This window comes from Rhinolophus hipposideros (genome assembly GCF_964194185.1).
Source record: "Rhinolophus hipposideros genome assembly, chromosome: X".
NCBI classification, from domain to species: domain Eukaryota; kingdom Metazoa; phylum Chordata; class Mammalia; order Chiroptera; family Rhinolophidae; genus Rhinolophus; species Rhinolophus hipposideros.
In genome coordinates this window covers 54,662,473-54,678,546 of record NC_138046.1, presented here as the reverse complement: position 1 = coordinate 54,678,546, position 16,074 = coordinate 54,662,473, and the positions used below count along the sequence as shown (strand labels likewise).

Here is a 16,074-nt window from a genome sequence, read left to right as displayed (position 1 = left end):
CCCTTATAAAGGAGTTCCTGGAATCATATTTTGATCACTTGCTAAACTTCATGGGCTGAGACCTACCTCATCCTATCGGAGCTGTGCATCTATATCCTCATTTGCATCTTTAGCAACCAATCAGAGCAGCTCTTTAATGGCCAATCAGTACGCACAATTTTGACTAATCAGGACAGTGCTATTTGGACCAAACTGTGCAAATTTGGATTCCTCATTTGCACAAAAATGGGACAGTCAGGGACCAGGTCAGGCACTTTTTATATATAAGTGGGCCTCCCCTTTGTCTTGGGGGAGCACAATTTTGGTTTCTACCTGAGGCTGTATTTGCCCGTTTTGCAAACTGTTCACCAGAATAAAGTCTTTCCTTTTACCACAGGCCAAATTGGGGATACCTGTTGGCACTGGACTGGTGACAGTGACCTTTTTGTTGACACCGTATCTGTCTAAAAGCACGTATATAAGACTATACAGAGGGTGCCAAAATATGTATACACATTTTAAGAAAGAAAAACTATATTAAAATTGTAATACTTAATATATACCTATAACAAAAGATAGATACAAGTCACGTTTAACTTCTGCCGTTACAGGAGGTGCTCAAAGTGGTTACCATCAGTGTCCAGACACTTCTGATTATGGCAAACTACTGTTTGAGCAATTTTGACCAAAGTGTCCATTGGTGTACATATTTTTGGCACCCCCAGTATATGCACTAGGCATATATTCTTCCTTTATTCAATGTCTCAGCAAGTTTAGCAGGATAAGGGGTTACATAGGCGTTTGGAGCCAAACCTAGAGGCAGTAAGCATTTGTCTGGCCTGTCTTGCCTCAGAGCACACAACTCTTGGTTCCTTTATCACAACATCTAAGGCAGATAGCTTTGGAACTGACTTCTGCATATTATATACTTAACATCTGAGATCATTCTACGAAGTTATTTGTAGGGATGGTTTGGAGGTTTGGAAAGAAAAGCAGGAAATAAAAAGGCTCCTTTCCTCCAAAGACTGTGGTATCAAAAACATCACATAAATTTACATAAAATGGCCAAGATCTGACAACGGAACTTCTCCCTGAAGATTTACTTTACAGATCATTTTGAAAACACCAACTGCATTCAGGAAGATGCCTCCCTTTTCTCAAAATGAAATTTTGAAACAAGGCTGTGTTTTTAAAGTGGTTTGATGTGTGGAGCCAGTGAAAATATTTTCTGTGTGGTACACGTGAACATAATCAGTGAGGCTGCTTCATTCTGCAGGATGAAGCATTTCTTTCCAAAATGAAAGTAATTTTTAATTTTTTGAGGCTAGCTGATTAAAAAAAGAAATTAAGAGAAATTATCGGGAAGGATATATACAACTTGCTCTACCTCCTTGACTCTCTTTCTGACAAGTCCCCTGCTACCTCCTCACACTAGCCCTCGTTCTAAATTTCCTAGAAGGGAAAGAATTCAGAGGATAAGGTGAGCAATAGTGGCTGTGCTTAGTGCCATGTATGTGGGGGTAGAGGGGATAGGAATGTGGCCCGCAAGAAGAGGACAGAAAGCAAAACCAAGGCCTGCGGCGCGAAGGGGAGGGGTGGAGGGTGTTGCAGACCCTCCTAGGTAAACAGAGAAGGGCAAACTCCAGCCCCAGGGAGGTGATGCCACTTGTGGGCCCTCAGATTGGAGCGGACTGAGATGAGTGACAGGGAGGTGGGCGGTGAGGCCTCGCGCACAAACAGGCGGAGAGAGTTGTTCTGTGCATGTGCACGAGGCGAGGGAGGGGGGCCGCGCTCCTGCTACACTGGCTGAGGGAGTTGGGGGGCGAGCTGGTTGGTGACGCGGGGCCCTCACGTGACCGGGAGCTGCAGAGCGACGCAGCCTTCGGTGCAGTCGTCACTCCTATCTGGGTACCAGCTCCCCGCTGCCCTGCACACGGCGGGCTGGCATCGGGCCCGGGGAAAGCAGAGCAGGTAAGGGCCTGGGGCCGCGCGGAGGCCAGGGCGGTAGCCGACCGCCAACCCCGGAGGCCGACGCTGGGGAGCAGCGCAGCGGTCCCCGCCGGCTTTCTCCACACCCGGAATTCTTGGGAACATAGTGACCCCTCTCCAGGGGGTGGGGATGCTGAGGCGGCAGGGTCCCAGGGAGGGCAGCAGAGCAACTCAGCGATGGGAAATCATCCCCTAAGCTTCTGCCGAAAAATGATGAACCCATTGTGGGGAGAGGCGGCGAGAGACGCGGGGCGGGAGCGGCCAGGGGCATCGGCGGGGGTCGGGGCCGGGAAGGGGCCTGGCGGCGGCGGGTGGACACCCAGCGCTCTACTGCGGCGGCCCCGGCTCCCCCACTCCCACTCTCTGCAGGTCTGCGGGTCCAAGTGTTGGGGCTGCGCACTCCGGACGAGAATCGGGAGAAGGCAGAGACAGCAAGGATAGGTCCAGGTGGGTGCGGGGGACATTGGGGGAAGGGCGGGTGCAGAGCCCAGTCTGAGACATGCCCCTCCCCCCCAGTTCCCCTTGCCCGGTTCCCGGTCTCCCGTCCTCCATTTTGGTGTCTGCTGAGCTCTGGGAAAGAATCCTGGGAAGGGAAAAAATGGTGGGCTTTGGGGGAGGGAGGGATAAGGAGAGAGCTGGAGGGAGGGGCTCGAGTTGGAGGTCCCCTAGAGGGCGCACGAAGCTCCTAAGGTGAGAAAAAAACACAAAATTTAAAAAACTTTTGATATCAGGGTTCTGAGTCCTACTGGTCAGTGTACCTAGCATTTAATCTCTCCTTGCCCTTGTCTTACTTGTGTTCAAAGAAAAACAACCAGAAAAAAATCATGGCAAATATCCACCAGGAAATCGAAGAAATGGAGCAGCACATGCAGAATGGACAGGAAGACCGCCCTTTGGGAGGGGGTGAAGGCCACCAGCCAGCAGGAAATAATAGACAGGGACAGGCTCGCCGACTTGCCCCTAACTTCCGATGGGCCATACCCAATAGGCAGGTCAATGATGGGATGGGTGGAGATGGAGATGATATGGAAATGTTCATGGAAGAGATGAGAGAAATCAGGAGAAAACTTAGGGAGCTGCAGTTGAGGAATTGTCTGCGTATTCTTATGGAGGAGCTCTCTAATCACCATGACCATCATGATGAATTTTGCCTTATGCCTTGACTCCTGCCATTTTCCGTGAGATTAATATTCCCACTGTTTTCTTTTTCCTTGCATTTCCTGATATGCCTTTACTGATCCGTTTGCTGTGAACCTTATGTAATTTCCATGTGTCAGGTGGGTTCTGTATTACCAGCTTCTAATTGGAGATTGCCTTGGCACCCAGTCTTAAATTTCTGTCAACAGCAGTTTCACCCATTTGCATGGAAAAATGTAAAGTTAATAAAGCAATTAAAAAGCAATCTGTACATTTATTGTCTCATTAAAAAAATATTGAACCTTCCAAAAAATCTAAAATCAAATCCCCCGTGCTGTTGATTGGGACAAATTTCTCCGTGGTTGGGTAATCTTGTAACATTTTTCCCTTTTATTTGGAGTTTTAGAAACAATAAAAAACAATTTTTCAATGAGTCTATGAATGTAGTACAGGTACATAACAATTACTGGTTCTACATGTAAGGCTTGCGGCAAGATAATGAAGCTAAGAGTCAGGCGGGTTGAGAAAAATGAGTGATTTATTCTGTGCTCCCGGGCGAGGTTCACCGGTCAGCAGACAGGGCCGGTGAAGTCACGCCCAGGGTAGAGGGAGGGAGGCATATAGGCGATTTTTGGGGTGGGGGTTGGCTGAGTGAGGTGGCAGATAAGCAGACCCCCCCAGCACAGATCAGGCTCTAGGGGCTGTGTCCAGAGTTGTTTATCGCACCAGCAGTCTGCTGCCTTTTCTGGGAAATGCCAGGGCCCCCAGTTTCAATCATGCGAGGAGGGGTCTGACTTGGCAGAGAGGTATGACTTGGCTCCCGAGGAGGGGTCTGACTTGGCAGAGGGGCATGACTTGGCTCCCAGCCGCTTTGACCATGCCTGTAGCTGACCTAACACTACAAACTTAAAGAAGAGAACTTTTAGTATCTTCCAGCCTCACCTGGAAGAATAAACGCACCTTTAGTACTGATATAGTCCTTTAAAAAGATGGTCTTCTCTGCTGTAAAATGAGGAATAATGCTTGCCTTAAATGGCTGCTGAGTGGAACAGATGAGGTGTGGAACTCTGCTGAGCTGCCTCCAATGTAATTCCCCAGCATTTAACAGGACCCTGGTCCTCATCAGGTACGTGAGAAGGACTAAAGGGAGTTTTCACACATGCACACTAGTCCAGAGGGCAAAAATAGGTGGGTTCCATCCACCTTGTCATTCCTCTGATATTTGCAATACTTCTGCTCCCCTGGTTACTGCTGTGTCAGGTGGGCGTACTTCCCTTCTGCTGGGTCCTGTTGCTGTTGCTTATGTGTTAAGAATCCTCAGGGTCACAAAAAACCCAGATTTCTCTGGAGTCCCTGGTGAACTAAATTGCCTTTTGACCCCTGTAGAAGTGTAGTGGAGAATGCCTTTATCTTCACTTTAGAGTTATATTTATCCAAGTGAACACCATTCCCATGGTTCTTAGTCTTACTTTGGTTCTTAACAAAATAGCCCTTTTTGGTTTTATTTTTGTGCCCCTCTTCAAAAAACTCAGACATGAATACACTGGGGCCTACATCAGGAAATTCATCTAGATGTCTCAGTGATATGTGCAGCATAGCACTACTTCAAACCACCAAAACAAACAAGTTGAAAGCTTTGTTTTGCCTGTGTTTTTACTCTTTTTTGGGGATTTTCTTAAAAGAGCATGTGGGCACGCCTGCCCAACAAGTTTAACAGACTTACCCAGAGAACATGTAAATTACATTAGGGGAAAACATTTTAAAGCTAGCTGAAATACTCGATTCCCATTTCTGTCCCTTCCACACCTGAAACATGAAACTGCTTTGTAAGTTCTTAAAAACAATACTAAATATTTGGCATTATCATTTTTATGTGAGTGTGTGCCCTTCTCAAGACAAACATTTTGTCTTAATAATCCTGGAACTCAGTTTCTAGTGTAGTTCTGACAGGTATTTAATTATTAATTATTCTGATTGATAATTAACTATAGTGGAGTTCAGAACCCATCAATACTATTCCTAACTGTACTTTATAATTAAGTGGGCTAAGGCAAGTAACTACTTACCTGGAAAGTATTATTTCTAATTTCCAGAGGAATATAGCAAGAAAATTCTCTAACCCAACGTCCATTATTTTTTTTAATCTTGTATGTACCAGTGTTTACATAAACACAGACCACTTACTTGCATCATCTATGGAAAATGTTAAAAATGCTGACACTTGGGTGTCCTTTATACTTTCAACCCCCATTGTCACCCCCATATCACCTGATCAGTAACTACTGTTTTGACAGTTCCTCAGGTGCATCTGACTTTTGACAACATAGGCATAAAAAAATGCTGACAATGATTACACCACTTCATACTGTGATCTAAATTATCTTATTTGATTCCACGTGTATATTTCTAAAATTGGATTGCATTACACAATGAATGTTATTAAATAAGTTAGGCATCATTCCTATGCAAGTCTGTGCCCTTTTACAATGATTTTTGTCAATCATCCTGGAGTTCAGTTTCTAGCATAGTGCCTGATATAGTAGATATTTAATAATAATTCATTTAATTATTCTTTTATTAATTTTATTAATATTAAAATGTTAAAACAATTTTAATTTAAAAAATATATATAACAATATTATTGAGTCTTTGGGGGTGACTTATTTCTTTGCACCATATGTTGTAAAAGTTTCAATGAGGAACATTTTAAAATGTAATACTTTTGTCAGAGGGGCAATAGATTGGGGGAGGTTCTCACTTTGCGATGTCTGTTACATTGCTTTGTACACCTGAAACTAATAAAAAAAATTTTTTTAAATAAAAACTGTCAAGTTAAAAAGAAAAAAAATAATACTTTTTATAATTTATGTAACACAAGGTTATTATACATATTAGGATTATGAAGAAGATATAAGGAATATAAACAACTCCATAGTCCAATCATCCAAAGATAATATTTGTAAAATTTTTTATTGTCATCCTGTCGTGCGGGGTGGCCTGCGGGGTCTCTGCTCTCGCTCCCCACATGAGAACGCAGCACATGGTGAGGCCAAAAAGGAACACCCACAGAGCCATAGGTAGGGAAGTCATACCACTATGGTCTCACTGGAGGCTGGGTTTACACGACGTGCGACCTGCTCTCCACTTTGCTGCCAACCAACCGACTCTGCTTGACTCTCTTTCACTCTCCTCCACTCTCCTCCACTCTCCTCCACTCTCCTCCACTCTCCTCCACTCTCCTCCACTTCCCTCCACTTCCCTCCGTAGCCGCGGCAGTTATATCAGAGGCCAATGGCTCAACGATTACAGCTGACAACTATCTACTACCCAAGCTAGCACCTCTCCACATAAGGCCAAGAGCCTGGAAACTGCTTTCTGGGGCTCTGTCGTGCGGGGGACCCTGCTCGCTGCGCCATTTGTTGTGCAGGGTCTCAGCTCCCATTCCCCGCCCAAGAACGCAGGACATGGTAAGGCCAAAAAGGAACACCCACGGAGCCATAGATAGGGGAGTCAAACCAATATATTGTCGCTGGCGGCTGGGCTGGAGACACAGGAAGCAGGATCTACATAATCTGCCTAACAGCAGTCCGCGCTTGCCAGCCACCATTTTCTTGCTAGCCCCCATTTCTTCTGCTAGCGTAGCCACAGCTGTTATATTAGTGGCCAATGGCTTACGGGTTACAGCTGACAGCCAACTAGCTACAGCTGCTGGCCATCTGATCACAGTTGATGGTCATTTACTACCCGAGCCAGCACCTTTCTATGTGAGGCCAAGAGCCTGGAAACTGTTTTTGGGGGGCTTTGTCCCCACACTCCACCCCTACAGGGTCTCGCCTCACAATCTACGCGACAAGTGTCTTCCACGAGGGTCCCTGTGCGAGGAGCCTGGAGGTGAATGCAATATGCTGGACACAGCCAGGCTCTCTGAGCACAGCCAGGGTTTCTCAGGGCACCACCAGTACTTCTGGGCACAGCCAGACATCCTGGGCTTCTTAGGGTACCACCTGTTTCCCCGGGCACAGCCAGGTTTTCTCAGGGCACCACCACAGTACTTCTGGGCACAGCCAGACTTCCTGGGCTTCTTAGGGTACCACCAGTCTCCCCGGGCACAGCCAGAGTTTCTCAGGGCACTGCCACTCTCTCTGGACACAGCCAGACTTCCTGGACACAGCCAGGGCCTCTCAGGGCACTGCCACTCTCTCTGGGCACAGCCAGGGCTCTCAGGGCACTGCCACTCTCTCTCTGAGCCTCTCGGGGTACTGTGCTGGAACAACAGCGGCTCACATCAAGGTGCTTACATATTATCAATGGCGGCCAGTCAAGACACAAAAGCAAACATCCGCCAGTTCCACTACATGGTGGTATGTTCCCAAACAAACAGTCAAGCGGTCCATTAAATCAGGGATAGAAGTCCATAGTCCATAGTCATTCGCCAGGGCTGTCCTGGGGGTGAGGGACGACCTTGACCTCACCCTCATCTCCCATGGAGGACTCAGCAAGCATTTCCTCCTGGGACTACAAGTCCTGCATCCAGGTTGCCTCAGCAAGCACTTCCCAGCCCACAGGGCCGCAATGACCTTCTCTTTCTCCAGCCTCTGCTGGTTGGCGAACCGTCCTCGTCTTCCCTCCCCTCCATGGGGGTCCAGTTCTCCGGCAGCTGCTCCTCCTGTTCTTCCTGACACTGAGTGTTCATATGCACAAACTGCTCCACCGCCCTGCACCCTTCGGAGAGCTTTGGCTGGCACCGTACCCTGCGCCATTTGTCGTGCGGGGCGGCCTGCGGGATCTCTGCTTCTGCTCCCCATATAAGAACGCAGGACATGGTGAGGCCAAAAAGGAACACCCATGGAGCCATAGGTAGAGAAGTCATACCACTGTGGTATCACTGGAGGCTGGGTTTACACGACGTGCGACCTGCTGTCCGCTTTGCTGCCAACCGACTGCTTGACTCTCCTCCACTCTCCTCCGCTTCCCTCCGTAGCTGCTGCAGTTATATCAGTGGCCAAGGGCTCAACGGTTACAGCTGACGGCCAACCAGCCAGAGCTGACGGCTATCTACTACCCGAGCCAGCACCTCTCCACATGAGGCTGAGAGCCTGGAAACTGCTTTCTGGGGCTCTGTCCCCACACATCCTATATTCAGTCATGATAAAGCCAGGCTCAGAACTTCTTAAGAGGAATACTGCCTCTTTCAAAGTCCCTGCCAATGAGATATCTTTAATTTGTTATGTTTGTTTTGTTTTGTATTTCTCCTCTCCACTCATCAAAGCTAATTGAATCACGTGAAACAACTTTCAATTAGCTCCTGTTTTTCAAAACTGAAAATAACAGTCATCATGCTTCAGCAGGTCTCTCTTTCACTTGGCAAATTTGGGAACATTAAGTGAATTCATTTACTTATAGAACAGGACAGAACTATTTATTTTTGAAACTTAAAAGTTGTCCCATAAGTAGAAAAAAGACTGGATTACATGAATGAAACATGAAAGATCCCATTTTTTAATTTTTGCACAGATACCATGTAATGTTTCTCATTTAACCAGTTGGAGGGCTTTCTAAGTGATATAAATATACATAACTAAATAAGGCATTCTTGTAAATTCAAAAATATTAATACATATTTGCATATTCAACTTTACCCCAAACATTGTTTTAAAAGTTACAATTAGCCTATTTAGAAATTTATTCTTTCCCTTGTAGCTGATGGAATATATTTTGTATTTAGCAAAACTAAACTTTGATGCATTTCACATGGAGAGAGAAATCTTCAGATGTATGCCAATTTAAAAAATAATTATTTTCCCACAAAAGAAAAGACCTTTATTGTGTTTCCGGTTGTAAAATACACATTCTAAAATGGTTTTTGTTGTTGCTTTGAAACAGAAGAGAAAATGTATTAAGAAAATTTTAAAAACTTCCTTTCAACACTCTATTTCCTTTACTGAGACCTCATAAATGTAAATTAATTTTAAGTTTTTATCTATTTTCCTTAAATTAATAAGTATTTCTTACTCTCTATATTAAAGTCAGATTTTTAAAAAAGGAAGAAAATTAAATGTGTCAATCAACTTAAAGACAATGAAGAACTTGAAAACTTTTTGAAAAAGCAACAACAAACAATAATAAATTTCAAATTACTTCTGAATCCTTTAGTTAATAATATAACTTAGTAGTTACTACCATGACAATGCCTCATTTCATTACTCTGTTTATTGGTAAAATGGAGATAATAATTACTCTGTTTATTGGTAAAATGGAGATAATAATCTCACAGGGCTGCTGTGAGAACCAAAAAAGTTGAAGAGAGTGTAAACTGTGTTTAACTGCTTCTTATGTTCATCTGAACATGCAAGACCCAAGACCTTCAGATTTCCCTCAGTTTTTGGAAGTAATATTCAAACTGTATGTCACAAGCCAACTCCATTTCTCTACTGTGGTGAGCCACCCTCCGCTCACCTCCCCCTGCCATCACTACCAATTTCTCTGGACACCTCAGTGTGCCAACGTTCCAATTTGTCTCCTACAACATTGTGCATAAAGACATTCTACCTGACTTAGAATTGTACTAGCTTAGGTGGGTACTACTGTGTTTCCCCAAAAATAAGACCTAGCTGGACAATCAGCTCTAATGCGTCTTTGGAGCAAAAATTAATATAAGACCCAGTCTTATTTTACCATTATATAAGACCGGATCTTATAAGACTGAGTCAATATAATATAATATAATATAATATAATATAATATAATATAATATAATATAACTACCCGGTCTTATATTAATTTTTTCTCCAAAAGACACATTAGAGCTGATTGTCCACCTAGGTCTTATTTTTGGGGAAACACGGTATCTTAGTGATGTCTGGACTATGGTCTGATGTATATTTTTATCAAAAAGATCAATTTCTCAGCATGTGTTTCTGGGTTTTTCATGTGTTCAACCAGATTCCTCTTCTCCATAACATTCAGATATTATGGGCTGGGTCTTGCTTTTTATCCACTTTGAAAATCTCTGTCATATAATTAGAGGGCTTAGACCGTTTCCACTTAAAGTGATTATCAGTATGGTTGTCCCACAACTCGGTAATGCTCTATTTATTTTCTAAAGTTTTTTTCTCTTTTTCATTTTGAATTATTTCTATTGCTATACCTTCAGGTTCACTAATCCTTTCCTTTGCAACATCTAATCTCCATTAACCCCATCTAACATTTTTTATTTCAGATATTGTAGTTTTTATTTCTAGGTGTTCAATTTGGGTCTTTCTAATAAAATATTTTTTATATTCCAGGTCTGTACTAAACATGTTCAATCTTTCCTCCAGTTTTGTGAAAATATGTGATGCAGCTATAATATCCGTTTTAATATCATTGAATAATTCTAACATCTTTGTCATTTCTTTCTTTTTTTAAAATTAAAGTTCATTGGGGTGACAATTGTTAGTAAAGTTACATAGATTCCAGGTGTACAATTCTGTAATACATCATCTATATATCACATTGTGTGTTCACCACCCAGAGTCAGTTCTCTTTCCTTCAACATATATTGGATCTCCTTTACACTCATCTACCACCCCCCACCCCCTTATCCTCTGTTAATCACTAAACTATTGTCTGTCTAGTAGCTCCATGCCACAGTTCTCAGAACTGCAAATATGCTGTTCTTTTCGTCGGGTAGTGCTACCATTCCATGTTTAGCACTGGGCAGGTGGATGTGGGGCAAGCTCTGGGAGGGTGAGAGAGGTCTGCTAGACTTCCTGCCTATGCCTTCTGTCCTCTGCTCAGGAATGAGGGCTTAAACCACTGTTTTCACCCTTCTTCTTTCAGTCTTTGCTCCAAGGTCTCTGCCGTGAGCGTTGGGTTCAGCCATGTTATATGCTGATCCCTCAGGTGGGACTGTGGGCCATAAATGGAGCACTAGCAGCCTGAATTCTTCCCTCTTCCGCGATTTCTGTAGCTCCAGAATGCAGGGAGTTTCAAGCTCTGAGCTCAGGTCTGCTCCTGCGCCTGCTCGGCCCATGTCTCCAAACTTACCCCTTCTCTCCTTCCCCGCTCACCCAATTTGCCCACGTTTAGATGATTTCACTTGCGTGCCTCTTAGTCTTGTCTGTCTGCCGCTCAGGGAGTCCTTTGTGGAATTATAGTTTTTCAATTTGTTTAAATTTCAGGGGAGATTTCAAGAGGTTCACCTCACACTGCCATTTCTATGACGTAATCCCATCTTTGTAATTTTTTGATCAGTTGTGATTGATTTTTCTCCTGATGATAGGGTAAATTTTCCTCTTTCTTCACGTGCCTGGTAACTGTTGATCAGATGCTAGACATTGTGAATTTTACCTATTGATTGCGAGATATTTTTGTATCTCTGTAAATATATTGGTTCTTATTCTGGGACACAATTAAGTTACTTGTAAACAGTTTGATTTTTTAGATTCTTGATTTTAATCTTTGTAATCATTTTTTGTAATGATTACAGGCAGGGCCTGAATAGTATTTAGTTTAGGGTTTATCATAGCCCACTGATGAGGAAAAACCCTCTGAGTACTCTATATGATGTCCCATGAATTATGAGGTCTTCAAGCCTGGCTCATAGGAATATGCACTATTCCCAAACATGTATAAACTTAAGAAAGTGTTCCCTTTAATCCTCTTGGGTGGTTCTTGTCCTGGTCTGAGGTCGTTTCCTCACAGGTATGTAATGATCAATATTTAGAGAAATACTCAAGGAGGAATGCTCTGCAGGTCTCCTATATTCTTTTTCTTTGAGCTCTTTCTTTTGTAGTACTCTACCTACAAACTCTAGATGCCTTAGCTTCCCCAAATTCCCAACTTCTTATCCTAAACTATGGAATACCACTGCACTCTCCCTGGATTATCACTCCCTACATGGTGAAAACTTTCTACAGGAAGTAGGCTGGGCAATCATAAGAATAACCTCATTTGTTCCCAGTCTCTAAGGGATGACTTACATTTGTTGCCTGATGTCCAGTGTCTTGAGAACAGTTGGCTCATAGATTTAATCTAGTTTTTCAGTTGTTTAAGATTGGAAGGTAATTCTAGTCTTTGTTATCCTATACTGGTCAGAAGCAGAAATACTGGAATACCTTGAATAAATGCTTAATGTGGCCATTGTGACTCTGTGGGAATCCTCAAATCCTTCCTCCAGTTCTACCCTTGACTAAAAGACAACAGGCAAGTCACTTTATTTCTCTAGAGGTAAAGACTTGCATTTCCCAAGGAGCCTAGCAGGGGGAGGTTGATATAGCAAATTAAAACATGAATAAAAATTTTGCATTGTATTGTAAAAGAAAAAATACACTAGATACTTGTTAAAAACAGCAAGGAAGACTTTAGTCAAGACTAATACAACTGGGATCAAGACTATTGCAATAGGAGAGAGAGATTGAATTCAAGCAAGTAAGTTGTGTAACTATATATGGGAATGTGTATCTACAGATAGAAAAAGACACAAAGGAATCCACTGATGACATTGGAAATGGCTGTGTGATTAAAGGCAATTTTTCTGTCATTTACTTCAATATCAGTTTTTTGTATTTTACTTTTTTGTACAGCGCCAATCTTATTGCCATTAAAGCAATTCTGAATATATATGTAATCACATTAATTTAGAATATGCAGATAATAATGGTAATGATAACAATATTCATAACGCTTTTCAATTAATTTGTTTTTAATTAAATTTATTGAGTGACATTTGTTAATAAAATTATATAGATTTCAAATGTACAATCCTACAATACATCATTTATATATTGCATTGTGTGTTTACCAGCCAAAATCAGAGCTACTTCTGTCACTAAATATTTGATGCCCTTTACCCTTTTTTTGCCTCCCCTTCCCATTTTTCCCTCTGGTAACCATTAAACTATTGAGTTTTTGTCTTGTTCATTTGTTGCTTTCAGTTTTATATCCCACACATAAGTGAAATACGCTTCTCAACGTTTTCTATCTGACTTATTTCACTTAACGTGATAATCTCAAGATTCTTCGGAAGAAAACTGTGACAGCCATACTACCAATGTGCTCACTTTACATAGGAGGAAATTGAGGCACATCGAGGTTAAGCAAATTGCCTGAGATTGTACAGTCATTAAGTTGCAAGATCTGGATATAGTCAAAACTGCTGGGCTCCAGATTCAGTGTTCTCAGCCTCTCAAAAATATAAATAACAAATCCATTAAAAGGCGAATTGGAACAGCTGAAGACAACTACATATTTTCTTAAATATAATTTTTAAAATTGTTGCTTTTCTAGATGTTTCAGTAGTGGCAAATCCCAATCTTATTGTTTCTTCTAAAGGGAACATGTTTTCTCTCACATTGAATACAACTGGACATAATGGAGGTAATCAGGCAGTTGATGTTGGGAGCCAAAAAGAAAAAAAAACAAAGGAGAAAAACTGGAGTCCCCAAAAATAAAGACTAGAGAGGTCATCATAAGTCCAAGTTGTGAGAAAGATGAAATTAGGAGAGAGCAGAAACTATGAAGAAGCAGAAGCAAAGACACAGAAAAAAGCTATTTAGTAGAAAATTAAGATACCTCCTAGCAATGGGAGAAAAATCGACATTTGTTGTATGAATGAATGTTTCATGGGACAGAAATGTGCCAGTTAGATTCCTTCAGTGTTTTTACTACATACAAATTTCAAAAATGAATAGGTATGAGGAAGCAAATAATATCTCCTAACTTGTTTTAAAATATCATAATGGATTTATTAATCTCCTTTAACAAAACTTGAATATCTATGGGATGAACTTAAAAAGTAAAGTAAAGGGCCACCTTGTGACCAGAGCCAGTACTGCAGCTTGAAGAGTAACCCAGGGGCAGAGAAACGAGGTTAATCTTGATGAATGGTGGAACAAATTTTGGACCTGTTTAGATTGAGGTGACTTTAGGAAATTCAGGAGGAGAATTCCACTAAATAGGTAAAAATCTGTAGTGCCAGATAAGAAAGCAGTTTGGGCTAGAGATGTGGAATTGGGTATCTTCATCACTTGGATTAGTGACAACTTCAGAAGTAGATGGGATCAGTCAAGGAGAACATGGAGACTGAGAAGAGAGAGGACTTGCAATATTTAAGGTAGCTATATACCTCAGGCTCTAAGAGTCCAAGGGTTGGAAGCCGTCAGTTCTAGCTGAGTCTAAATCTCCATTCTATCCCTCACTATTACAAGCAAACGTAAAACTACAAAATAGTTATATAAGATTCACATTGAGTACAACAACAAAGAAAGGGTGAACCTAAGTGAATGTAGAAAGTTATATTACGCAAATCATATCTATAAGAAAGATGGTTCAGCAGAAGAACGGAAATAACAAAAATCAGAGCAGAGCTAAATGAAATAGAGAACAAAAAGACAATACAAAAAATTAATGTGACAAAGAGCAGGTTCTTTGAAAAGATTAACAAAATCGACAAACCCTTGGCTAGACTCACTAAGATAAAAAGAGAGACAACACTAATTAACAAAATCAGAAATGAAAAAGGGGAAGTTATCACTGACACCATAGAAATACAAAGGATCATGCAAGAATACTATGAAGGACTATATGCCACCAAATTCAATAACCTAGAAGAAATGGACAAGTTCTTAGAAACACATAGCCTTCCAAGGCTGAACCATGAAGAACTGGAAAATCTAAACAGACCAATCACCAGTAATGAAATTGAATCAGTCATCGAAAACCTTCCCAAAAGCAAAAGTCGGGGACCAGATGGCTTCACTAGTGAATTCTACCAAAACCTTCAAAGAGGATCTAATACCAATCCTCCTCAAACACTTCCAAAAAATTGAAGAAGAGACAGTACTCTCTAACTCATTTTATGAGGCCAACATTACCCTGATACCAAAACCTGGTAAGGACAACAGAAAAACAGAAAACTACAGACTAATACCTCTGATGAATACAGATGCAAAAACCCTAAACAAAATTCTAGCAAATCGAATACAACAATGCATTAAAAGAATCATTCAGACGTCATCAAATGGCAGCGTGAGGTGAGCCTCTCTAAAACTCCCCTGGAATTTAAAACTAATCAAACAATAACTCCACAAAGGACTCCGTGCACAGCAGACAGGCAAGATGAAGAGGCCCACTACTGAATTTACCTCAAGGGGGAGAATAGTGCTAGTGGGGGAGGAGGGAAGGGAGAAGTGCAGAGATGGAGCCGTGCAGGCGCAGGACGCAGACCTAGCTCAGTGCTCCAAGCTCGCTGCATCCCAGAACTACCACAGCTGAGGGAGAGGGAAGAACTGGGACTGTTAGGGCTCGGTTCACGGCCCACAGGGCTGAGGGGGCAGCAAATAACACGGCTGAACCCAACGTTCACGGCAGAGATTTCGGAGAAAAGCCTGAGGGAAGAAAGCTGAAAACGGTAGTTTAAGCCCTCACAGCCTAGCAGAGAACGGAAGGCTTAGGCACTGAGACTAGCCGCGCCCTCCCTACCCTCCCAAGCTCAACCCGCACCCACATGCCCAGTGCTAGAAACAGAAGACTAGCAGTGTTGGATCAAAAGAACAAAATATTTGCTATTGAGAGAAATGTGGACCACAAACACAGATTCGCAGCCCAACTAGTTCCCGCAAAGGGGAGGGAGCTGTGGAACCGGATAAGCTGTGGTGGTGGTCCCTGCCATTCCTCTGGGCCACCTCTCACAACTCACCCCGCCCCTGGCCCCAACTATCTGGGCGTATACCTGCAGGAGTAAACAGAACTGCTAAAACATACGGGCTCTGAATCTGGGGCACAAAGAGCTTTAGAACTTCAAAACCTCTCCGCATCCCCACAGGAACAAGGCGCCCTATGACCCACGCGAAGTGTTAACAGAGGAGAAGCCCATTTCCCAGGGAATCGCCCCATTGTGTACGAAGCTGAAATAGTACAGAGAAAACATAGCACTACTGTGTGAGAGAGGAAAAAAAGGCTGCAATCAGAGAGAAAATAAAACATTCT

The 16,074-nt window shown here is 42.6% G+C and overlaps 1 protein-coding gene across 1 annotated transcript; it reads left to right on the top strand.

Annotated features, from left to right (window-relative positions):
• The first annotated feature begins 1,888 nt into the window (after positions 1-1,888).
• On the top strand, positions 1,889-3,370 carry BEX3 (brain expressed X-linked 3). The gene is made up of 3 exons (XM_081042636.1): positions 1,889-1,950; positions 2,338-2,415; positions 2,772-3,370. The coding sequence occupies exon 3, from the start codon at positions 2,793-2,795 to the stop codon at positions 3,129-3,131; it is 339 nt and encodes a 112-aa protein (XP_080898762.1). The 5' UTR covers positions 1,889-1,950; positions 2,338-2,415; positions 2,772-2,792; the 3' UTR covers positions 3,132-3,370.
• Positions 3,371-16,074: the final 12,704 nt, after the last annotated feature.